Below are 26,568 nucleotides of genomic sequence, written 5' to 3'. Positions count from 1 at the left end.
TAACCCCGAGCCATACCTACATCCCATAAATCATCATGTTGGTTGCCTGGTTAACAACTGTAGTCATACTGTAAACAAAGCAGCAGACAAAGGTGCCCTCGTGTCATTGAAGACTAATGGCATGGCATCAAAGCCAGTGAAATTGATTTGTCACCATCTAGTGGTCAATTGTACTTATTACAGCTGCTAAAACTCCATTTAGTCCTCCCGTTTTCTTTCTTTTTAGAGCACAAATACAGATACAAAAAAAAAACTGAGACCTTGTATGGTTATTGAAAATCTTTTATTATATTGTTCACAGTGCTCAGAGGGTGGTTGTCAGAACACAAATGTACAGTCGAGCAGTCAGAGGACCCGTCAGACACCCCACCCTTCCATATAGAGACTCTTTTCTTGTTTAGACTGCATGACAGACATAGTGCAAACAGCTCTTTAATTTCCAGTTCCCTCTATTAGTGATACAGGATATCGAGAGCTTTATGTGAAAGGTTTCATTCAAAAAATATTCTGTTTAATTCAGCTGCTGTGCTAATAATTATGCACTGTAGTAATAATAATAGTCCATAAGGTAGCACACAGAAATATGAACAATTAAAACTGAGAAGACTCCTTTTGCAGATGAAGAGCATGCAATAGGAAAAGATCCAGATTTCACAGTCAGAAACTGACCGGGAACTTTAAGCTAAAGTATGAGGAGTACTAGAAGAGCTGAAAATGGAGCTTGTATATTGAAGTCTTAAGCACTGCGTTCACTTTCTCTAGAAATCATTAAGTTACTGCACTATACGCAATGAAGGACATTTGATTATTGGTGAGATTAAAATCTGTTGCGGCATTAAATTTCTTTGTTATTTGCAAACAGTTAACCGGTTATTGCTGATTGCAGAATACCCTCAGAGGACGTAAATCAGAGGATTCTGTAACATGTTGTTCTACGAGTATATGCTATATATAAGGTATAAAAAACAGCTGGGTGCGACTGTTATTTTAGAGAATCAAAATATAAATTCACAGACTTCTTTTTCGTGAGATATATTTATGGTAATGTCGATACTATAATTACTCTGGCATATAGACATACAGTACATGTAATAGTAAGTAAAGTCAGTATGGCTCAGTTACCCTGTATCAGTGCTAATTCTGAGAGGTATTTGAATACAAGGCAGTCTGAGGCCTTCTGTCTGGACTGGGTCTACAGTATGGCAGTAACGTGTGACTTCAGAATTCAATACTGTTCAGGTAGCATATTTATATGTTTTTTCACTCGGTATTAATGGTAAAAAACAAAACAGATTTGCTCTCGGCAAAGGGAGCAGAACTCACAAATGAAAACGAGGCTGAATTAGTCGGTAAACTTTCTCTGCTGTCACTACATGCAATCAAACAGGCCAGTGTGCACCAATGCAGTAATGAAACCTTTTCACAGGTGATAACAGTGACATAGGAGCGCACGCCAAACAACAGTGCGAGTCTGAGCAAAGCCAACAGAGTGCTACAGTGAAGACACGTTAATAATTTACCCATTAATAACCAGAGCTACAGATATGAATACGGCCTTTTTCATACAACTCGGCCAGTGACTTTTAACTTTATTGCACATTAAAACACAGCTAGCGCAGCTTTAGAAAAAAAAGACATCATAGAAACGTCATTAATCTTACACTTTCTGTGAACATGTCATTACTGGAGCTTTAATTATGCTGTAGAACCATTGTGTACAGAATATACTGCGTGTCGGCTGGGTCGGTGGAATCGTAAAGCTCCTTTGTAGCTCAGGAAAACCCGGGCATCTGTAAACACTGCATACATGTGACAACCCAAACTGTATAGAACCAGAGCAGAGTGCTAAAAAATAGACTGTTTAACAGCAGTGTGTTTGGTAATTGGACCAACCAGTATTTACACACATTTTAATTTCTATGGATGACTCTCACCATTGACATAATACATATTATAAACACCATTTAAACCATATAGATTTTTAGTAAATATGGCATATACTTCTCTGTAACACTGCAGAATAAATATGAATTAAGAGGTATTTGCAGTTACTAATTGGCCCAAGTCTCTTCATGGCATACACTAAGACAGGATACTGTACCAAGTACAAAAGTCTGAGAGAGGTAACAAAGCAGTGAGATGATGTGTCATAACGGTATATGGGCACCTTGGCCTTGTTTATCCGTTGTACGACCTAATCTGACCCTGACAGCGGGTGAAAGATCAATCAGGAAACAAGCTGCTACAGCACTGTGCATGTGTTTCAGTATATGCTGGTATGGCTGAAGAAAAACAGGCATACACTGTAAAAAAGCTTCTCCAAAAAACAAAACTCCTTACACAATATGCTTCACAGACAGACCAAGTTGCTGTTAAGGCTTTGTTGTATATGAGCTTATAAAGTGAGGTTAGAAATAAATGCACCTATAAAGTTGTTACAAAGAGTGACCGTACCCTGTAAGTAGATGAACACATTGCTGAGATTTTGGCATGTGAAGTGCTGAGGTTGTATATCACAGTATTTACACAGCGTAACATTGCATGAAGACAAACTGGTTGTTTTTTGTTAAAAATGGCTCTCGTTTGCGTTCGGCGAGCGAGCTCGAGTCACAAAAACAAGCATCCACCTGACGGTCAGTGTTCAGCATCTAGCGGCTGATGACACTTTTGTGTGTGTATGTATGTGTGTGTGTGTGTGTGTGCGTATAAGTCAGAAAGGGTATTTATTATCTGGGTCACTCTTACAGGTTAAAACAGAATACATGTTACAGTTTACTGTACCTTGACATACCAACTTAGTGCTTTTAGTTAAAAACGCACTTCAGTGAAAAGTAGACAAGTGAGACACTTGATTGAAAAAGCATCCAACAGGAGTGCAAGCAGTACAAAACGAGGAAAAAGTAAAGAGCTTAATATATACTGTCTAAATGTTTAAAAAGCATAGTATATTTGATATATTTATATATTCCGCCTATTTTTTCATCTATTTTACATCATGATTCCACCACCGTCCAGCTGATTTGTATATAATTTTGGCTTTTTAAAAAACTCTCCCAGTAGCATTGCACAATCACAAACTAACATTTGTCTTCACTCATCCTCTTCTGCCAGACTTTTCATTCTGTTCCCACTTTCCTCAGTTAATTTGAAGCACATATTATCAACAGGTTATTAAGCAAGGCATGACTTTGTCAAAATTTGCATTAATTTACTAAGATCATCCATCCTGACTGCGTAACTGTGAAAATCTCCCTCCATTTTCATCATTCCTGCAGCGCTACAATCCTTTGCTCCTGCAGAGGGACCCATTTCTCACGTATCCAAGCCAATCCAGTGCTCCCGCTTTCAGAGCCGTGGACAAAAGGCTGTGGGAGCAAACACCCTGGAGGACACAACAGGGGAGTTGAAAACACTCCTTTCCTCCATTTATAAAGGAAGATGAAACACCCCGTGAAAGAGGAGGGAGATTAAGGAATGTCTGCTCCCTCTCCAACTTCTCCTTCAGGCTCCTCAGCTTGGGAGCGGCCTTGCACGTCTGAAGGTGTGTGAGCACATCGTAAGCTGCTCCAGTTAGCTTTGTTCTTGTGCAGGTGATCTAGCATTGTTTGGCTGAGCAGGCTGGGCTCAGTGAAGCGGTGCCACTCCTCAAACAAGGGCTCCACAATGTAGGAAATAAAACCTTAAAACACACAGACATCTTCTGTTAGGTACACACGGTACGGCATTCGCGAACAGGGCGAAAAGAAAGCGCGCTCCCTTTTGATTCTAAGTATTTCCGTATTAGTACACAATAAAAGAAAAATCTAGCCATCACCAGGTCTTAAATGTAGGTAAATACAACCTGAGACGAAAAAAAACCATGACATATTACACCGTCATTATTGATTTAACAAAGCTAAGCCAAAATGCAAACGCAGGGTGATTCAGTATCTTATAGAACAACAATAATTTTTTTTCTGTGTGACTTTATCAGTCTGTCACATCACCGTGGGGGAATTTTGGCTCGCTCTTCTTTACAATAGTGCTTCTGGCTATTAAGGTTTGTCGCCATTCATTTATTAAGGTCCTGCCACAGGTCTGGACTTTTACTGGGTAACATCTTAATTTGTTTCTTTTTCAGCCATTCTGTTGTAGATTTGCTGCTGAGCTTGGGATCACTGAAAAGTTGCACGATTCAGTTTTAGCCCACCTTTAGCTGACTATAGAATTGGTATACAGAGGAGCTCATCGTTGTTTCAGTGACTCCAAGGTGCCCGAGTCCTTTGGCTGGAAAAACAAGCCCAAATCATCACCCCTCCACCTCCTTGCTGATATGAGTGTGCTGTGTTTCATTTTCTCCTGGCAACCCTTCCAAACAAGCCAAACTTGTTTAGTCTTTTTCTGACTGAACTGTCATGAACTTTAACATCTCACATGCTAACTGAGGCCTATAGAGTCTGAGATGTAGCTCTTGGGTTTTTTAGCAGTTTTCTGTGGAAGCAGTAAAGATATACTTAGCCCTTTGCAAACCGCTTCTTCCTTTTTGGCTTAGTTTTTGTTTAACAATTAATGACACAGTGAAATATTTGATGTTTTGTAGTTGATCAGATAAACTGTATTAACTCCTGATATATAAAACCTTAGAATTAAAGGGGTTGTGCTTTCTTTTTATTGTACACAGAGAGCCCCTATGAAGTGCAGTTGTGTGTCTGTAAGTGCACTCTAGTACTCACCTATCTGAATGGCTGGGACAGAGTCAGACTGTTGGTTGCAGAGAGGACTGATCTCTAGGTCAAACTTCTTCTCCAGGTCACCTGCAGGTTAAATGCCAGAACTCAGAAAACAGATATAAGACATAATGAAGAGAGATACAGATGTTAATCTCTGTTAAAAAACAAAATACTGTGTATAGACTTCAAACACAGTGATGTCTTTATTTACAAAAATGACATCTCTGCATAACTAGTAGGCTGTGGTGGCTAAATTGAATACATTTATGATAAAACAACACACATTTAATTGATCTCACATTTAGAGATGTCCTATTTCTTTTTCTTTTTTACATCAATATTGAGTTTTGCTTGAATTTTTTAATTGCTTTGCAAGACAGAAAGAGTATTGCTGTTATTAAACAATGAAATGGTATTTTGAAGAAATCCACATTTGGTTTTAACACTGAATATTAGTAAAAGTATGAACTGATCATGTCACTGATCGTTTGAGAAAACCTTGACATAAATTGAGATAAGACATCCTCTCACCCTGTCTGTAGAATTCCTCACACACCCGCTCGCTCCACTGCCTGCTCAGCTCCCAAACCCGACATGGATTACAGATATCTGCACACTTGAGCGCAATCTGCAGGTTTGCAGATTGAAAGAAATGCACATATATGGTAAATGTAGACAAGGTTTTCATTCAAATTCAGCTGATAATGAAGCTGAAGTCACAGGAAGAATTGCTGTGAGAAATGGAGACGGTGCACTATACCTGCAGTATAAAGTGTCTGTGTGAAGCCAGCTGAAGATCCAGGTCCTGGTTGTCCAGATGTTCTCTGAAGGTCATTAGGAACTCATTTTGTCTGTTTATGTCTGTAGCCAGGATGAGAGAGCCCAGCCGCTGTTCAATGTCCCGCCTGCAGAAAAGAGGGAAGCGTCACCAAGACGAAACAGCAAAACATAAACTTTCAACTCCACCTGTAACCGAGCAACAACTGTTTTTACAATAACTTCCTACATGGAGAGCTCCTTGGTTGGCGCTCACATACTGAGACTGACCTCTGACCTTCTTGTGAAGGCTCAAAGACTCATGGTGCAAAGAAACAAGAGTAGCAAAAATGCTTTAATTGTATAAAGTAGTACTAGAATACTTCCCTCCAAAAGACTTACATAGTGGACGTGAGGCTCTCAGTCCAAACACAGATGGATTTACATTTTAGAGCCATTATATTGTGCAAGTTAAAGCTTAAGCCTGCATATTGTCCATTTAAACAAATGAAATTTTACAGTAACACTTTCAAATATCCAAATCAGCCTGCTATGCTGTATTCGTGTTTGTGTGTTCTTACGACATGTCAGCAGGCAGGTGGGACAGCAGTCCCGACTCTCGCAGCATGCCCACAGTAGATCTCCAGTGGTGACTCTCCAGCACAGATGTGTTCTAGACAGGACAAATAAAAACCAAACTGTGTTTCAAACAGGCCGAGACACAAGGCCCTTCATCCACACGCTGACATCCATCTGCAAACTGGTGTGTACCTGGTAGAGGGATGCCAGGTGGTGTCTGGTCTTGATGAGGAAGGGCTGGTTGACTCCAGGATGGTCCACGTCATGGGCAGCTGCTGCCATCAGACCCAGGAATATGTCCAGAGGACTCAGATGCTCTGCCAGCTACAACACAGCAATGTTTGTTCTTTACACAGGAGGAAGACTTAGACTCATTTTAAAGAAATTTTAAAGAAAGCTTCTTTGCTTGATTGTGAAAAGACACGTGTTCTTTGGAGAATAATACTAAGTCTGACAAGTGCCCAGTTTTCTTATTACTGCCACTTCTTGGGTCTGTTTTTACAGTTGGTACTTACAAAAGAGGTTGTGTATGAGATTTTAAACATTCATGCAGTGGCATAAAAAAACAAAAACAAACAGTATCTGCGTGTTTAAGTAGCTACTGGCTACACCAGCTGTAGTTTAGGAGGTAGGGCAGATCATCCACTAATTGGAAGCTCGGTAGTTTGATCTCTGGCTGCTCCAGTCTGCATGCCAAAGTGACACCAATTTTCAGAAAACCAGGCTAAAATATGTATTTTATAAATTCACTCAACTAGAATCATTCAAAAGAGAAGGCAAGAAAGGAAATGCACTTGTTGGCATTGTGGGGGCACACCGTAATATGTTTGTTTTTTAAATATTTTATGTGGGCTGATGACTGTAGCACTTTTAAAAACAGCTTCTCAGACTGTAGATAAAATATGTGTGTGTGTGTGTGTGTGTGTCTACATAATGTAAGCGTTTTGGTCTGTGATTCTTGTGCTTTACTCATTCAGTAGATCTGAATGTGGTATAAAGCACCTCTAACTTTCATAGCACAGCCTACAAATATTACCTGCTGGAGAAATCAAATTGTGTATCATGCCATTTAAAGTACTTGCAGTTAAAGCCTAGGTGTGGGCCATAGCATGTAATCATAGAATATTGACCTCCAGGCCTGTTCTTATAAAGGAATGTTTGTTGTCTATGACACACTGGTGCATGTGCTGACTGAATTTCATTCAGGGCTTTTAACGAAATAGAAGCATCACAAAGCACTTCACAGAGCAAAAGAGGACACAAAAGCAATTACTGAAAAAAGGGAAAGATGCAGAGAAGCTTAATCTGGTCAGAGGGCTTTGGAGAGTTCTCAGAGCTATGGATTGATGTGTCGTTGAGTCTAAGTGAGCGGGAATTATCCCAGAGGGAACAAAGCTAATAGAATATGTCAAGGAGAAGCTTAGCCTGGTGAGGTCTTACAGTGTAAGTATGACAGATAGAGAGAGGCAGAGCGCGTGTGTGTGAATACAGTATTATTCATTACCTTGGGCTCCTTTAGGTAGCAGTACATGGCTTGAGTAACATCAGCAGCATGAACAGCATTGTGATAGGGATTTTGGGAGTGGTAGTCCTCCTGCACCATGCCTAGCAAAGAAAAACACAAGGCCAAACCCTGTGAAACACGACTTTCACACCACTGACCTGCACTACTGTTTTGACTGTTTCAATCTCCATTTGATTTTAAGGGTGTTTTCACACCAACAGTTTGTTTACCCTGGTCCAAGGGTGTCACGTCCGGCCTGCGAAACAAATATATGTGCTAAATAGTTTCATATGTCAATTATTAATGGTCTCTTGGTATGTGGGAGCTGAATCCTCATAGCTTGGATCATAGTCACACCATGGTGTGATAACCACATTCACACCTGCACAAGCAAACTGCACCGCGATAGAAAAAGAACCAGAGTTTGGTTCAGAAGGAGTGAACACAGCGGGTGATGTGTTTACTCCTTAACAAGTCCTATAAATGGCTAATTAGTTTTATAAAATTCTGATGACTTGAAATGTCTTTACTGCGATCAGTTTACGCACACAAAGTCCAGACAATGTCTGAATCGGGTCAGCTGGCACTGGAGATGATCAGTTTAAGACATAATCTCACTACAGAAAATAATAAATACTTGTTTGTTGTGATTTTACCACACTACTTCCTGCATTATCTTTACATTACACCCAGCACAATCAGACATCACACTGACTTGCACAGTACTAGGAAGCTGGCAGGTGATAGGTAGACAGATAGTATTTTGGCGGGGCATTCAATGTCATTTCCATCGTGCAAAAATTCATTTATACTTGAACCCATAGATTGTGTTTCTTTCCTCTGCTGTGTGAAATTACAAAACAATGTTGACTGTGTGCTCTGTTGCCATAACAACACGTAGCTCATTGTTACTCTGCAGTATCTATGAGGTACCATTTAGCTTGCTATGGTTACTGGGTTAATATTCACTTACTACAGGAATGTGCGGACTATCACTTTGCCCAGATTTGTTGTTAGTGCTCAGAGTCTCTTTTGTAATGATTTACTGGTTGAGTAAAAAGCAATTGGGAGTTTTCCTTCTCAGCTTTCAGTCCCGCCAAAATAACAGTGCAGGCGAACTTCATAGTAAGTAATGTTTCTATGGAGGCAGGAGAAATAATTATGTGTAAGGACAGCAGTGTTTTAAAGCTGAGAAAGTGTAGAATTCCTTAAGTCGGAAGCTTAAAAAAACTATGAACACTTTATTGCAGCTTACCAAGAAACCTGTTAAGTTTGACCATATCCAGCTGAAAGTGGTGAATGAGATCGTAGACATTGAAGAGATGGCACATCAGCGTCACCAGGCTGTTACCTAAAGCACACAACATTTGACATTCAAAAGAATTCATATAACTCAGATCAGTAAGTCCACCAAGTTAAAAAAATAAATAAATCACGTTTTACATTTCATATGGAATAACTTTATACAGTGTTTGTGCTGGAAGCATGCATAGAGTGATGGTGGATTGTATCCTGTAGGTGGGGGTCAAAAAAGTTTATGAAAATAACCAATTTAATAATAAATCATCTCACCGTTTGTAAGACGATCGAAGAGGAAAATGTCAAAGTTCCATGTGCCTACTTTTGATAGCATGTGCTAGAAAGAAAGAAAGAAAATTGTCAGACTTTATCTGTTGGTAATATGTGTATGGCTTTGACTGCATATGAATATGTGTGTGTGTTTTCTCACAGCAGCTTGTCCCAGGTAGTCATCATCAAGTAAGTGTAAGGACCTGGGGGTGTGAGGAACTAAACCCCCTCAGCAACCTAGAGGCGTGGCAGTATCTCTGGAAGCTCAGGAGACGCTTCACCTTTCTCCTGGTGACGGTCTCTACCTCCCCCTGTTGGGCACTGGCTTAAATTACAAAAAGAAAGAAAATGCATGTTGTGTGAATAGCTGAAACACGTTTTCTACACAAATGGGTGACCTACAGGATTTAAATAGTATGTTGTTCTGTCACAGAAACCAAGAAGAGAAATATTTTAGGTAAAACCCCATCATTACAAAGGGTGGGAATTTCAAAAATAATTTATTCACCAGGAGGTATTTGCCTACTCTTTGAAAATCCCCTCTTCCACCCCTGCTCAAATGACTGTGCATAGTTGTGGTAGACTTGTGATATGAGTTTGCACTGAACCTCCTTCATGAAAGCTGTGGTTGTCTCTGGCTTTGCATGTTTCTCCTGTTTATACAGTAGCATCTAATTTCACAGTGGCACACATGTTTTACTGCTTTGTTTTTTTTCTTCTTGTTATTGTTTCATCATGCTCAGTAAACTGCTTACAGGCACATTGCTGCCACCATCTGGCAGTAGTAGCCTATCACATCCAACCTGATGCCAGTAAAACAAGAGAAATATATATATGTTAAAATCAGAAGCACTCATAAAAACTGTTTGTTTGTTTTTTACCATGTGTTGTTAGTCATTAAATGTATTTATAGCTGAAATAAACAGCTTAGTAAAAAGCAAAAAAAAAGGGAGGGGGGAATGTCAGACAGTCTTTTCTAGAAGGCCTTTGTGGTTTACAAGGATAGTATTTTGTAATTGTTATATAACAAGAAAAAAAAAACTAAGAAATTTGAGCACTTTCTTAGGTTGACACGACTAACACTGCTTCACACTGATGTACAGTTAGGTAACTGTTTTGAACAAAGGGACTGCTTGGCCTCTGTGAACAACATCAGTGGATTTTAAATCAAAGAAAGAAAAAATAGATGTGATTAAAGTGCAGACTTTCTGCTTTAAGATAAGGGGGTTAAAAAAAATTGTGCATTAATTGTTTATGACTTACAGCCACTCTTTAACACAGTTCTCCGTTATCAGAGGGTCAAAAATAATTTAATTTAATTCAATTCAATTTTATTTATACAGCGCCAAATCACAACAACAGTCGCCTCAAGGCGCTTTATATTGTAAGGTAGACCCTACAATAATACATAACAATTGACTGACAAGCAGTTTCATGGACAGATGAGGCCTGTTCCCAAATGATACAGACAATATCTGGAGATGATTCAAAGAGATCAGGGTAAGTGAGAGAGGCCAACATTAGGCTGATAAAACAAACTTATCACAGAAGGAGCAAAAGCTTTAGGAGTGGCTAAATCTACAATCTGGTACATTCTTAAAATGAAGGAATACCAGTTAAGTAACACTCGAAGACCTGAAAGACCACAGAAGACAGTTAAAGTGGATGACGATACAATCATTTACATGGTTCAGAAAAACAACTTTACAACATCTAACCAAGTCATGAACACACCTCTGGAGGAGGTGTATCATTGTTCACAACAAGGTGCAAATCACTGGTAAACACTCAAGAACAACAAGGTAAGATTAGACTGTTTACGACAATATTTTTTCATCGTTCTGATGGTCACTGTAGTGGCTATATTAATTTCTTAAAGTTCTCTCTTTCTCTTATATGTAATATAACCACACTACTGACGGGACAAGCGCCTGTTTTTATGCGTTGTGGTTAGCAACAACGACGGTAACACCTTCGCGTGTCCGCTTGTTTATGTTCCACATAAACCTTTTCACAATAAAGCTCAAGAGCCTGTTGAGACTTTTCAAAATAAACTGAATCACGTGAAAGAGCAGATTATTTACGGATGAGAAGTAAAAAAGAGCCGCCAGGTGCTAAAAAAATAAACTTTAGACTCAAACGTTAGAACAGGCAACCCGCAGCACGCCGTGTAATAAATACAACTTATGTCTAAAAATATATAGTTTCACGCATCGGTTAAAACCCTCGACTCAGGGTGAAGGACGCGCAGCTGGAAACACTTCACGCAAGTCGAGCTGCCTGAGATTCACAGAATTTACAGGAAATGTAAAAATTTTGTGATTTATAACGTTATCGGGAAAATAGAATTCTTATTTCGGGATATGAGATTTTGGTTATATCGCACAGCCCTACCTCAAAGAGTTTTCACAGTTCAGAAAAGAAAAAAGAATCTGACAGGTGAAACCTTGCACCAGAATGATGGGAAGAGAAAAGTATGGAGAAGGAGAGGAACAGCTCATGATCCGGAGCATACCACATCATCTGTCAAACATGGTGGAGGTAATGTTATGGCATAGGCATGTATGGCTGGATGGTGTTTATTGATGATGTGACTGCAGCAGGATGAATTGTGAAGTGTACAAGGCTACACTCTCTGCTCAGAATAAGCCAAATGTTGCATAACTGATCAGACAGAGCTTCACAGTGCAACCAGATCATGACCCAAAGCAAACTCCAAAAACAACCCAAGAGTTTCTCAAGGCAGCAAAATAAGATACTCTTCAATGGCCAAGTCAGTCACCTGATCTCAACACAACAGAGAGGCTTTTCAGTTACTAAATACAAACCTGAAGGCAGAGAAACCCGGAAACAAGCAGCAACTGAAGGTGGCTGCAGTAAACGCCCGGAAGAGCATCTCAAGTGATGAAACACAGTATCTGATGATGCTCATGGGTTCTACACTTCAGGCAGTCATGGGCTGATTTTCACCCAAGTATTAAAAACAATCCTTATATTGTGTGTGATTTGCAAACAAAGTTTTAATTAATTAACATTTGTTAAACCCTTTGAATGAAAACTGAAAGTTTGCCCTTCAATTAAATCTTGACTGTTTGACTTAAATTTCACTGTTGTACCTTTTAGTAGGTGTTAATATTAGATTTAAATACAGAAACAATCAAATACAGTTTATTGTTGTTCCAAGAAAATTTCATTTTCCAAGAAGTATAAAGGAGAATAGTTTTTTACATGTATATTTTTTTTTAAATGAGGAGACTTACTTTTTAAAATTCGCAGATCAATCAATGGGTAGGAGCCTCGTCTCTCAGCCAGCAGCACACCAGCATGACCAGTGTTCAGCCTGCCATCAGCTAGATGGAGAGAAGAAAGAAAGAAAGAGGGGGGTGTAACCGAGAAACATGAATAAAGAAAGAAAGATTTGGGATTATATTTTTGTGGTGGCTTTTAGTGGCACACATACCCCATGAATAATAAGTCAACGTTTCAAGAGGAAGCGCAGAGACGGAATGAGAGCAAACAAGGGGCTGACGGCAATGGCAATTTTATTTATATAAGACATTTCATTGTAAGTACACTCAATGTGCTTAGCAGAGATGATACAAACAAAAACCTGTGTGGGTTTACAATGCCTCAAAGCAGTGAAAACAGCAAAATAAAACTTTACAAAGAACAAAAAACAGAGCAGCCAGAAGGGTTTTGGGAACAGTGTTGTACTTAAAGTAGATAGTCAAGATAATCAGCCTCATGGATTCAGATTCAGATGTTCTTAGATTAGCCCCCGTAAAACAAGAGGATCCTTGATGACACAGAAGAACCAGGACATCGTGCATCTCATCCGGGTTTGCCAGAGGAAAATGTATTTCATGCCACCCTGCAGCTGTAATGGATCACACTAACACTTTGCCTTTATCAGATTGTTATTGCCTTAACTTTGTGTGTGTGTCTGTGTGTGTGTGTAGCTGAAACTGATGGTTTCAACTGGTTTTAATCTGAATCAAATGTCAGGTTTGTCTTACAACCAAAGACTAATTGAAAGACCTGAACTTTTTTCTTTTCTGGTATAAAAAAATTGATTTCTTTGAAGAGCCGGAGTCTTGTTTTTGTTCCTTCTCTGAAAAGTTTGTTTTATCAGCCTAATGTCTTGATTTCCACTGTTTACACAGCTGACAAATGTTTTCTGGGGAACATATTGATAAATGCCAATGGATTTCAAACAGCAAATTTTCTCCTGAAAGGAATCAAGTGTTTCAGCAAACTGTGTGAACGCTCATCCACAGTCTTGAATAGACTGAGAGGTCCCCTTCTGGGTTTTCCTTGTGGTTCGAGCATCTATCTGATGGAGAAGGAGCACAAAAGCTAAACAGAGACTCCTAATACTTCCTCTGTTTAGCACTTTGCAATTCACACACTCTGAGGCCAGAGAGGAGACACAAAAGAACTAGGTCCTAAGTCACAGCCAACATGCACACAGATAAAATTTGCACTTGAATAAGCTATGGGTATACTGAATAATTTACACGTCAGTTGTGGGGAACTGGAGCGTATTATATCCCTAAGGTTGCCAAATCACATCACCTCTTTGAGTCTTGCTTAAGAGATGCTAAAAGCAACTGAACTACCTGTTAATGGGGTTTGAGTCACTGTGGTAACGCCCTCGAGTTGCCAGACCTTGCTATGCAAGTTTAAGCTGCCAAAGCGTTGGAGTTTGCAGGTAGATGCTGTGTTTGCATGTGTGTGTGTATGTGTGCTTTGCAGGAAAAAACATATGGCACAAATGTTATAAATCCTGATTTATACATGTAAAAAGAACAAAAACAAGTGCTGCGGGGAAGTGACTCAGCCTGCTAAAGAAGGCAGAGGAGTCCCACTGGCCTAGTTTTTGCAATAAAAGGAGAATAAGGGGAAGGCCTCTTTGCTCTTAATCCTGTGTTCTGATGCGCGAGGAGAGGAGGAAATACATCTTCTGGAAAAACACCGCAGTCACAGATCATCCTCCTTCTAACTCAGACAAACACAATCACACCAATTCCACCCCCACCTCTCTCTCCCTCTATTCAAGCTGCAATATTTTTCATTCACATCATTCCAAGTTTTCATTTTCTCCCCTAATTTTTGGCATCTTTTTGCACATCCTCCTCCCTCTCCATTAGTGCCCTCATCCTTCGTTCCCGTTCAACAACTACACCCCATCTCTTCTCAATATGAGCCATCATTTCCATCACCACCTGCTCCTCTTCTCCATCCCTCTTTCTCTCTCTCTCTTCCTTTAACTCCGTGTGGTAAAATAGGTCATTGATTCCACTATGCGCAAAACTGGGTCATTTCAGATGAAAACGTGAATCAGTCGGGAGGTGTTTTAAAGAAGCGGCGACGCACATGCGCCTCGTCACGCAGACCATGCTGTTGTGCACATGCACGCTTGTAAATGAGGTTAAATCCCTGATTCCAAATACAAAAACAAGATGGCACACTCGCCACATAGCGCCCACTCACGCGAGCAGACACAGGGGAACTGACAGGAATACATTCACTTGGCTTCCATGAATCTGTGGGTGTTTGTGGCACAAACTGTACTTTGGGGCTGTTCTGAAATTTTAACAGATGCGTTGCTGTCATATGCAGTGCCAGCATATGACAGCAACCCCCCCCCCCCACAAAAAAAACAACAACAACAACAAAAGGAAAAACACATTTTAAACAAAAAGGGGGAGATGATGTTTTCTTCCACCAACAGAGCTGCTGCTTTATCTGGATACACAGATAAATACAGTAAACACACTGAGCAGATACAGTAAAAACCCACTGGTAATGCTACCATTCTTTTATTTTTTTTATGAGTATGTGCACTTCTACTTCATTGTCTTGCTAAGACTGGCATCCAAAACCACAGGATGAAAGTTTATTGTGTTTTTTAAAAACTATCCATCTGTGCTTTGTGACGCTTTCTTTAAGCCCTTGCTACAGTAAATGTCACAATGACTCACAATCACCACTGACAACTTATCAGCAGTGTCTCCACACATTTGTATGTGCTGATATCAAACAGTGCGCAGACAGCCATTCGCCCTCATTAAGAAATCGTCGCATGTATGAGGTCATCACAGGGAAAGTCACCGACAGAGAACAGTGTTTCTCCATTTCCCCCTTGCTTGAGTCAGCAAAGGTAATTCCCCACATTATGAATCATCTATTCATTATTAAAAATCCACGCTGTTCCAATTTTAATCATCAGATTATTATAAAAATATTTTCCAGTTGCCGTCAGACTTCAAACCTATTAATTTTCCTTAAAAGGTCAAGTCTCACTAAACACTGATAAGACAAACTGAAGGTATCGTAGAAGAAGCCAGAGATCGAGCCGTAAACACTTCTAAATGTCAAAAATAAATATTCAATAAATACTCAGTCAACGTAAGTTTTTTGAATCACATCCTATGTGATAATGATGCTATGCAACTGATGCTATGCAACTTTCCAATGCTTTATTACTGTGATTGTTAAATATAAAACACATTGTCCTTAATTGCGGTTGATGCTGAAATTCGTTAGTAAGAGACATAGGCTTGATTGATGATGTCACACGGACAGCTGCAGCTCACAGATGGTAACACAGCTTTATTTAATGGACCCTCTGGCTTTACAGCCCAAATCCCTCATTTCACTGTCTACTCTGCTCAGCTGTCTGAACTATTCTGAACCGCATTTCGACCTGCGTGGCGTACGACCACACGCGCATGTAAGCATACGGCCTGAGGAGTGCTTGTCAGAGACAATCTGTCAAATCTGTCTTGTTAACAGTGAAAACATGGCACGGACTCAGAAGCTCAATATTTAAATTAAAAAAATGAAATGCATTTGCAAAACCACAAAAAAACAAGACCTTAAACTAATTTCAGTGCTAATGGGTGAAACTGAGACGTATGAAATTTGTCTCTCTCAAACTTGGACGCATTACCTTCCACACGTGCACTCCTGTTTTCTGTGTCCAGCTTTATCTCTTCTTCCTGCTCCTTTCCTGATTCCACCCAAGGACTTGCTTGATTTCTCTGTGACCCCTGAGAGCCTCCCTTGCGTGCTCTCCACGCTGCTCTGAGTTGCCGTATAAGAGCTGGTAGCTCCAGGGCTAGGGAGAGGCCACCACATGTAACAGGAGGAGTCCTGAGGGGACCCCAAACTGGAGAATCAGGAGGCTCCTCTGGACAGACCCCAACATCAAGACCGGTGTCCCGCATCCTGAGATCTGGGCCCCAGAGTCCCTCTAGGACAGGCATTTTGATACCACGCAGGGATGGAAGGATGGATGACAGGTGCACCAAAAAATATCAAACTCAAGCAGAGGCTGAAACAGAGGAGAGGGTGAGAAAATATGGTGGTGTTGACAAAGAAAGAGGGAGAAGAAGAGAGAGGGCAGAAGAAGAGGGAAGGCAGAAGGAGAAGCTCACTGTCAGGTAGCCATGGGTGAGGATGAAGGAGTTGTCTAGATGTAGGACAGTGTAACAGAGACTGCAGGGAGACACGGTATCAGTAAAAGGAAAGTCAGTCGAACAGAAAGAATGAGAGCATAGAGGTGAGGAGTGACAAAAAAGAAACAAAAAGTGAGGTGCCGTGAAAAGCCAAAAAACAAGAGAAGAGAATCGTTGCGTATCCCTCTGTCCCAGAGCCACTGACAGTCTGGTTCTTCCTTCTGCCGCATTCTCTCTTCCCTCTTCAATCTCACTCGCGCCAACCTTGTTGTGGAGTCTAAAAGCCCCTCCTTCCCCCTCTCTAAGCTCACTCACACACCGTCTCTCTCTGCCTACTAGCCCAATAACAGACCAATAGGATTGTGGGAAACACCGTCGAGCTTCGGTTCACAGATTCTGTCACATGGTGAGAATAGTGAGACCAAAGCTGTTTGAGGTGAATTTAGGATATATACACAGACGCATCAGTCCCCCGAATTCATTTTCACAATAACGGTAGTTCAAAACATTAAGTCTATTTTTACAAATTTAGCATTTAAAGGCAGACAAGACTATAAGAACTCACTACAGGCCTACAGTTTTTTTCAATTATATGCATCATTGTTGGATGGAAACAATAGAAAATACTACTAATATTAAATAATGTCCATTCAACTTCCAATGCATCAAATTACTTTAAAAAAAATTAAAGCAAAGAGAGATATTGAAAATTACAATAACATAAATAGAGGTAGTAAACTCAACCAGACGGTGGACATCAGTGGTGAAGTGAGCCATTAGGCTGGAGAAGCAATCCTATTGGGCTTGGTTAGCTTGTGGGTGTCTGAAGGCAGCTCGTAGGTACTTGCAGGCCAAGTGTGGCTCTGGTAGTAGTTGAAGCAAAAACTCAGGAGCGGAGATCTTTGGTGAGCATGACTTTTGATCAGCCTTGAAGAATTTCGGACAAAATGCGAGGTGATGTCAACTTAGGCTATAGTCAGGATGTGGAAGGAATAATTTTAGGATTTCTTCAATCCCACTGACATAGCTTCTATAAAGGAAGCAAAATTAGGGGGACGAGGGGGCACTGAGGTCACTCACGGTACCAGAGAGGAGTCCATCTGTTAGCTAAACCTCAGATCCAGGAGAAACCATGCAGTGTTTGTCGTGGCCGTGGAACGCTGGACCAACTTTTTAGCTTATGCTTATGCGGTAATTTTTGTGTCATTTTACAAGGTTCAGTCTCCAGAGTGGGAGATCTTTCTTTAAATCATCAACTCTGACATTAAAAACTTTTTAAAATTATTTATTTATTTACTTTGGGAAAACTTAAGAAGTTGGGATGGGATTTGTATGGCACAGGACTTGGTGCTAAGAAATATTTAAACACAGAACAGAGGGAAGTTGTCACTGATTACTTTGGCAGAATATTGACTAATGGTGTTACCACAAAGAGCAAGCCACCTATCACTGCAGCCTATTACATATTGCATTTTCTAATCAGCACACTGTATTGACAGTGAATATTACAACTAAGTGGACCGATCACCTGAAAGAGTTTGCAATCTGCGTCATCAGCATATCAGGAGCTATTTTAAGATTCCCACCCCTACGTGCGCATAGTTTATTTAACTCTTATGCATACAAGCTCTTTTTTTACTAATGCCCTGTTCCCAGGTGCACTGACTCAGTAACAATGCCACAGGAGCAGGATTCAACAGAATACAATTATAAACTTCTTCTGCTCGGGGGTAAAACGAGGTGCATGCTGTGAGTCACCATTCATTAAGGCCTCACTGGCACAGGAACACTTGGGTGGATTTGCTGTGATTTATTGGCTCTGAATTCTTCAGTATAGGTGACTAACCAGCCCTGGGCCAAAACACAGCAAGGATTTTTGAGAGTGGCAGAAGAAGATTTGAAAAAAAAAAAAAAAACAACCCAAACCCCTTTAAATTCTTAGAAGATTTTCATGTTTTAGAAATGTTAAAAGAAAATGGTCAGTTTTCAAAATTAAAATGAAGTAATTTTTAAATCCGCTAGCTAATGTCCCTAAACTAAAGCTAAATATCTGCAATCCTCTGTTCTATCAATTCTACCTTAAGCCTAATTCATTCTTTTATCTCATACAGCCATTATGCATCATGCAACTGTGTCCCTTCTCTAGCCTAATTGATTTTATTGGCCCAATTGTAGGAGAGACTTGTACCTCAAGACAAGTTCAAACCTCTCTGTTTTATGTCTTTTCAACCATTAAAGACCTGGATTTCCACTGCAAATTGCTTGTGCTGGACCTAAAAAGCTGGCAATGGCAAAACTGCAGAAACACTGTTGTCATTGCCTTTGGAAAGACTTATTACATGAAATTCACTGATGACTCACAAATGCAGCCTATAAATTCTTCCTGTCACGACTTTCTTTTACTAAATAACAGAATATTCAGTTCTCAAACCCACTGAAATGTAGTCTGGTTCTCATAAGGAACCAAGGCTGATGAAGCTCCTCAGCATTGAAGCCCAACACTGAGCATCCTTGATAAATGAGATCACAAGGTTGCTGGTTATCAGTTGTCTCTGTTAACACTGAGTTTATCCATCCAGCTTTTCAGAACCATAACAGTGAGATAAAAATGTGATAAAAGCAGAAAACTAGATCATAATGACAGCTAAAATTGATGTAGATATTGTTGTTAGTATTTTAGTGTGACTAGCTCCCTAAGATGTTAGAAGCTCTGTTTCTGCAGGAAAAATGAACTTTCACATGGAAGTATCTGTTACTCGTTATCACCTGCTACATTACTGAAAACATATGTATTTCTGTGGCTGCTGAAATCTATTAATCTGAATAAATTTCAGTGAATGTAAGCCAGTTAGATATAGCATGTGCTCCTCTTTACATGCACTTCATTTGGAGGATGCAGTACTAACAGTTTTGGTTTTTCCAGTGGAATTGTTTCCTTGAGAAACGGTCACATGCAGACAAAAGTTTCAACACCCTCGCACTCACCCTCACACACACATGACAGGAACATAGCCTTGAACGCCACGTATCACTTGCAGGGAGTTCGTTCTAAGAAATCACGAGACAAAGAGCATTAAGATAAAAGATACACTACTGTGAGAAACTGTGTGAAGCAGGCAGTGAGAGTAAATGCAGAACAGAGTAATTCATTGAAAATGTATCATTGCTATGTGCTGAGAATAGAGTTGTTTCATTGTAGCTTAGATCAGCATTTGGTATTTTGTGTAAAATGTATTTTCTTGTTGGCTGTATTTGTAGTATTTCTCTGTGCTTGCACCAAGAATCTTACTATATTCACATCAGAAACAAATTTTCCCTTAAACATGGAATATTATTATGCTTAGACTAGTGACAGCCATTTTCAGAGGATTGAACCCTTGGACTGTCTATATGTTCACATCATTCATTCATGCAACGGCCTTAAGGAAAATTCTGCAATTTTGGCAAATATGAAATGTGATTACCTGGACTTTATCATAACCTGATTATATCTGAGTATTCAAAGGTCAAGGTCACAGTGACCTTATGTGCATTCCATCCTTGTGGAAAATGATACATTTACATTACATCTGGCATAAATGTCTGTCTTGCTGCCATAAACATTGCACTATTGAATTAATATTTAATTAAGCTTGAATTAATTTTTAATTAAAGGTTACCTTGTACCAGATAAGAAAATATGTGCCTTGGGTTACTCTTTTTAGCTTGGTTGATTGGAACACTAAATCTCTGTAGCCTAAGGAGAACAGTAAAAATGCCTCTTTTACTTAAAACCACCAGCAAATAAAAACATATCTGTGTCTGATAACTCTCTGTTCAAGTCTGAGGTGTTCCTTTAAGGCAGAATGCTATATCAACATTAATAACACATACTTAAGATTTCATTCAACTCAAATTTTAACATTTGAAATCATTTGTAATCCGTACAGTGAATTTTAACCAGTTGCTCACTCTCTACATATGGCTTTCGTCTGCATCATTGTAATGCATTTCCAGATCTCTGCACGACATGTTAACAGGGGGTAAACAGTGCCGTGGTTTAACCAGTCATTATCTATCAGATAGACACAGCTCATACACAACATGTGCACATATAAAAAATAAAATAAGGGGAAAAAAGATGTGAACAGTGTACGTTTTGTAGGTTTTCTAATAAAGATCACTTTATATGGCTGGAAACCACTGACTCTCTGTCCTTTAGATTTTTGAAGGAGACTTGAAGACTGGGTCTTTCTTTAATTTAATATGATTTCTTTTCAAGCCTGCACTCATTGAAACTGCAGTGTCCCCCACATGTTGTCATGTCCCACCCACAGACTTAAAAAAAAAGAATAGCTGATCACACTACAGTCACACGCTCAGAGCAGCATGCAATAATCGACAAACGTCTCCTACATTTTCTGAGAAAGACAAAGATAAAATCTTCTCTAAATGATTTTATTGATCTCAGGCAAACTACTGAAACAAACAGCGACCTATAAAGATATCAGTGCAATTCCAATTTCAAATGTTTTCAAGCATTTCTCCGTAAAACTCAAGCATTGTCAAGGATTTCCCGCACAAACCATGTGAAACTAAAGGGGGTCAAAGTCAGAGCTGTGAACAAAAATCAGCTCGCCTGACTCACTGACCTCTTTCAGGTGTCTTATTTTCTTTAATGGGAACCCCTTCCTAATTTTGAGTTTCAGTTTCCCAAAGAGTACTCTCATCACAGTGTCTGTCTTCTGCCTAGTTATAGCCTGCAGTCATTAAACTAGCCTGTACCCATTACCTATCATTTAGATAGATAAATTGATAGATATAAAGATAAATGTATTTTAAAAACGTTAAATAACACAGTGAGTCTTAACAGTGAAAGTGTCTCATATAGTAGCTTTCAAGAAATAGTGCTGGTTGTGTTTTTATAACAGCTACAATGACATTCATGGTGTAAGGGGTTAAACGACATCAGCATTTGTATTTTTAGACACACTGTTGTGGCTACACTTCATCGTCTCATCCCCAAGGTCTAAGACTGTAGTTATGATTAACAGCTATATCTCCTCTCAAGACAAAGCCTTTAAAAACATGGCCTAAGCAGGCTAAGTCCTGCATATGTAGGACTTTTCCAGATTAAAAACACATTGTGTATTGAAACCCACAGAGCTTAACAATGTAGACAGTTTACAGAGATAGCGGAAATATGCATCCCTGTTTGACATAGAGATTATTCTCGGCCAAAGGTCAGTGAAAGCCTGAAACCAAATATCTGAACACACTATCTTCTACCAGACTACAGCTGACTACATATGCTGTATTTACAGCATACGTAGCACATTGATGGAATCGGGTCAATGATCATTCTTACCCAGCATGCGAACCTGTATGGCATTCTGCTCCCAACTTTTGAAGGCTACAGCTCCACACCTCTGTGACAGAGAGGAATAGGGAAAAGGGGAAAGGGAAGGAAAGGCTGACATTAATATTACAAAGGCCAAAAATATGCACACTGCTATCAATGAACTGTGTTTAGTGAAAAAGGAAACTGTGCTAAAAGCCGCAGTGACCCTACGTGTGAAGCCACAGATGGTTTTCACACTTGTGTGCCACCCCTGCACTCTTTTCCCACAAGCCCTCACTTAAAAGTAAGAGAAATTCTAAATGAACAGTTATAAATGGAAATTGAATTTAAACTAAAAACGAACTAAAGATGATCTATCTATCCAACCATAGCAAATAGCAAATATTTCAAGAGATTTTGGTCTATTTTCATCACATCAGGACACTTCCTGTGTTGGGTGCTTTGTCAAACTGAAAAAGTAATTTGGGGAAGGAAGAAGGGTATTTATTTAAAGATTATTATTCATCACAGTGAGTAAGAGAGGGTAGGGGCAATCAGTGACACTGGCATCTGTGCTTCCAGTAGAGACATGTCTGTGTTTTGGCCAACAACGCTAAAAAGTGGGTCAGGCGGCATACTGGCATACACTGGCAATGATTTGCGCATTGATCACATGCTTCCACATGGTTGGCCCTCACGGCCAGGGGTCTTTAGTCATCTTTTTTAGTCATTTTCTATCAAAGGTGTACTTGTCTCTAATTTAAATCACATGTTTTTTTGTTTGTTTGTTTCCTTAATAGTGAAAGATGGAGCAGATAAGACTCACAGTACTGTTCTTCTCAACTCCCACCCTCCAATACCTGATACTATTACACTGTTACTATCGTTATTGGTATAACGGCAAGTTAACATTAAGTTTACAGTTAAGAATTATTTTTATAAAAATGTCACAATCCCTGAGTTTGTGTAATTGTTTTCAATTATATATTCAGAAAACTTTATTCTCACCCTCCAATTAAACTTAGGCCTCCGTTTAAGACTCTCAGCTCAGATGCTACTGTCCCACTGGAAGTTTTTTTTCTTTAAATTTTGTTTTGTACTACAAAATGTCGAAGAGTCCCTTCAAAGTAATATGAATGTCAAAAGATTAAAATACCATGACTGTCTTATGAGTCAAAATTGATAAAGCTTGCTAGCAGTGCCACATCTGCCTGTGTACCCTGATCTGATGTCAGCTCTTGAGTATAATTAAAACCCAGAGTCCTGTGCTGTAGATCAGTCAGACACAGCTCAGTACATTTCCCAATTGAGGTCATCTATTTATAATAGCCAGTAATGGCTATAATAGTTATAATGGCTTGACATCTATGTGCATTTTGGAAACGGGTGAGAGGGGACTGGGTACAATGTGGGAACAAACTACATACACACACACACATATACATATATATATATACATGACTGAAAGCAGGTACTCTAGCTAACCTGACAAATCATCTGTTATCCATTATTAAACATGTTCTTTCTTTGTTACTCCTTTGGAGCAAGACAGTCATAAACATGTACCTTGAGTAGGAGGATTTACATCTGATTTAGCGCACATTGTTTACCGTCAAGCAGGAAATGGGTGGAAGGAGGCAAACCAGAGGCAGTGACTGTTCGCTCATTCAGCCCACGTGGTTATGGCATGTTTACAGGACACGTCTTGTCATTTTTTTCCATGATCTCTATGCTCACATCATTACTCATTTCATCTGGCCAGCTTTCTAGTTTAAGTCTCTCTCTCTCTCAAATGCTTATGACTAACACAGCTTTTCACTCTCCTGTACATAGCGGGGAGTCAATGTTTTGTTTTTGTTGATATTTATCCCCCATCCGTTTTGTGCTAGGGAAACAAATGGCAATTTGAAGTGTTTTAAATATTCGTTACACTATGTTTGAATATTTAGCCAATACAAAATGGATGTGGTACAACATATGAATGGTTGCATCTGTAGCTAAATGTCCACTCGGGTACCAACAGGTCAGTGACAGTCATGGATACAGATGTTTGGACAACAAATAGTTTTAAATTATTTAAAACTTTTCATATATACCACTGACAAATTTCATTAAACCCTGAAGTGGAACATGGTCAAAGAAAACACATATTAAATGTTAATGTTATGGATCAGTTTCTTCAAAAGTTTTCATGGGCAGGGTCTGTGCAGGCATCACTTGTACTAAGTGATGCATGGAATAAAAGAAATAAGCAGTGTGCATAATGATGCATAATAATGCATAATCAGCATCTATTCAAAATATCAGAGGGCAGAGAATAGTAAACATCAAATCAGGGAATTAATCTAACAATGACAATTTAACAGAAACTAACCCAAAAATTCAACAATTACTCAATAATATCATCTACCAAAAACTTGCTGGTAGCACTACAATGCCACACAGTCAAGAAGTGGGGACAGCTAAACCATCTTCCCCACAATTGAGTAAGCTCCTCGCTTCATGGAAAACCATGAGGTGGGTTACAAAGTTCCTGAAATAACTTTTATTGTAAAAACCACCCTCTCTAATAGGCTACAGACCCTTTAGTTAGGATTAGAGTTATTTATTTATAAGGTTAATAAGGTTAAGGTTAATAATTTTCATGCACCTCTTTACCCATACCTTATGTAAATAATTTATGCATATTCAATTCAAGTATCTGCTTAGACATTTATAACTGAACATCTAATACTTAACATATATGCTGTGGCATGTCAGCAAACACCACAAGCAAACCCAGCCAAAAACAAGTCCACTTCACATCTTTCCCCTGCTTGCGTGTGGTCTGCAGTGCCCAGGCTGCAGGTTGACTGCTGTAAATCTGTCAGTACACTGACGTGACACATGGCAATAATACACAAGGCCGAACACTGCAGCAAACACGGCGTACAAGAACAAGCCTGCACCAATAAGTCTTTACCACAAAAAAAACACAAGGTCATTATTTGCTTGCTACATGTCGTGCAAACATTTAGCCCATATAAGAATACTAGCACGCTCACCCGGTATTAATGCAACGCCACAGCATGCACCATAAACAGTATTCGCTCACTACAAACTCTCATTTAAGCGCCAAAGACTGTTCACAGGTCGTTACGGTGTAACGGCTTTCTGCCGTTAAGGCCTATTACAAAACAAGTCTGTCTGTTTAGAGGCACGCAGCCGACACAGCTGGAAAAAAAAATCACAGTCTACGTACCTCGACCATTAAACAGGACATTTAACCATCGTGGCAGCTCGCAGATGACAAGTGAACGCTACGGAATCAGGCGCGTGCGGACTGTTTTCATGTCACGGGGGAGCTCAGGAGTTAATCGCGTACAGCAGGACGAAAGGTGACAGAGTCCGAGCTGACAACTGTTATAAAACAACTATTTCATCCTCCTCTCGCGGTTACCCCTCATCATACACGCGTGGTAAGGACACTGTGGGCTTTTTAAAAGGTGAAACCCAAGTTGCTGTTTTCCCTCTCCGCCCCTGCCCGCGTGCTGCTGCTGTGTGTGTATGTGCTTGGTGAGCCGCAGAGGGAAAGGAGGGGAGGGGGGCGGGGCGGGTCTTGTTGGGAAAGATCCAATCAGGACTAGGATACAGTACCTGCTCTAATTACGATTGGTCGTTATCAAATAAACAGTGTTTTTAATTTGGAATATTCTAAAATAAGGATGAGTACTGTAAGTACTACTACGGGATACTGCACAACACAATAAAGCAATGCAGCCCAACCTTTAGTTGTTTACTGGAAGAAATAAGAGTATATATATTTTATACTAACAGAGATTCAATAATTACTACACTACAACTACCACATTATTTCACTTTTATAAGTAAATGGATGTTATTTCAGTGTTAACTCTATAAAACAATCGTCCCCGAGTAGTTCGCACATGTTGGTGATCTTAGAGAACAAACAATCTGGTTGTTGCCATTCAGGCCACGTTTAAACACATTAGTCAAAGTATATTTCAGCATGCTGAATGCTGACATCTAGTGGAATAGAAATATACAGAAACGAAATAAACTGCACTAAAAGTTTGTTGAAATAATACTTATTTGCAATAAATCTCATACGACTGTAAAACTTGTTTATTTCCCCTTAAGTGGTGCAAAAATTGTAGGAAAAATACATTTGTGGGTTGAGCGGCAGATTTGAATATGTGAGTTGCACCCATTAAAAATTTGCCAAAATTTTCTCTGCCATTGCCCAACAGCTTATTCTGCTATTGAGTCTTGTTTCAAGTTTCTTTTTGAGCTTCAGCTGCCTGACTAGCAACACCTGTGAGCATGGACCCTGTTATAGCGTCACTTGTTGTCTGCTCCAAGCATGTCATATTTGACTGATCTGGATAGGTCTCGTGCCATAGGACAACTTCAAGCTGGTGTTCTGTGAACACAAGTTGCAGCATTGCTTGGAGTCAGAGCAAGTACCATCTCCAAATTGAAGACCAAGTTTCAGATAATGGGAGATGTCACAGGCAGGCCGCAAAGTGGGTGTTCTAAAAAGATGACACCACAGGATGACTGGTTCCTCACCCTGTCGGCACTTAGGAGCAGTAGGCAGTCTTTTACAGATTTTTCAGAATGAGATACTGAGACAATCTGGAACAGACTGCACACAGCCAATGTCCC

General features: G+C 39.7%; 1 protein-coding gene across 1 annotated transcript; it reads right to left on the bottom strand.

The window, feature by feature from the left end:
• Positions 1-264: 264 nt before the first annotated feature.
• LOC120724981 (cAMP-specific 3',5'-cyclic phosphodiesterase 7B-like) lies at positions 265-25,445 on the bottom strand. The gene is given in 15 exon segments (XM_040017549.1): positions 265-3,679; positions 4,713-4,793; positions 5,241-5,337; positions 5,470-5,614; positions 6,047-6,138; positions 6,237-6,368; positions 7,549-7,649; positions 8,804-8,899; positions 9,121-9,184; positions 9,278-9,343; positions 9,345-9,442; positions 12,378-12,467; positions 16,073-16,456; positions 21,928-21,988; positions 25,142-25,445. Coding segments are annotated over 13 exon segments (1,590 nt in total). The 5' UTR covers positions 16,389-16,456; positions 21,928-21,988; positions 25,142-25,445; the 3' UTR covers positions 265-3,467.
• Between the last annotated feature and the right edge of the window lie 1,123 nt (positions 25,446-26,568).

Source organism: Simochromis diagramma, unplaced genomic scaffold (genome assembly GCF_900408965.1).
Source record: "Simochromis diagramma unplaced genomic scaffold, fSimDia1.1 OVJJ01000802.1, whole genome shotgun sequence".
NCBI classification, from domain to species: Eukaryota; Metazoa; Chordata; class Actinopteri; order Cichliformes; family Cichlidae; genus Simochromis; species Simochromis diagramma.
The sequence above is the reverse complement of the archived record's forward strand: the minus strand, read 5'-3'. Positions and strand labels throughout refer to the sequence as shown.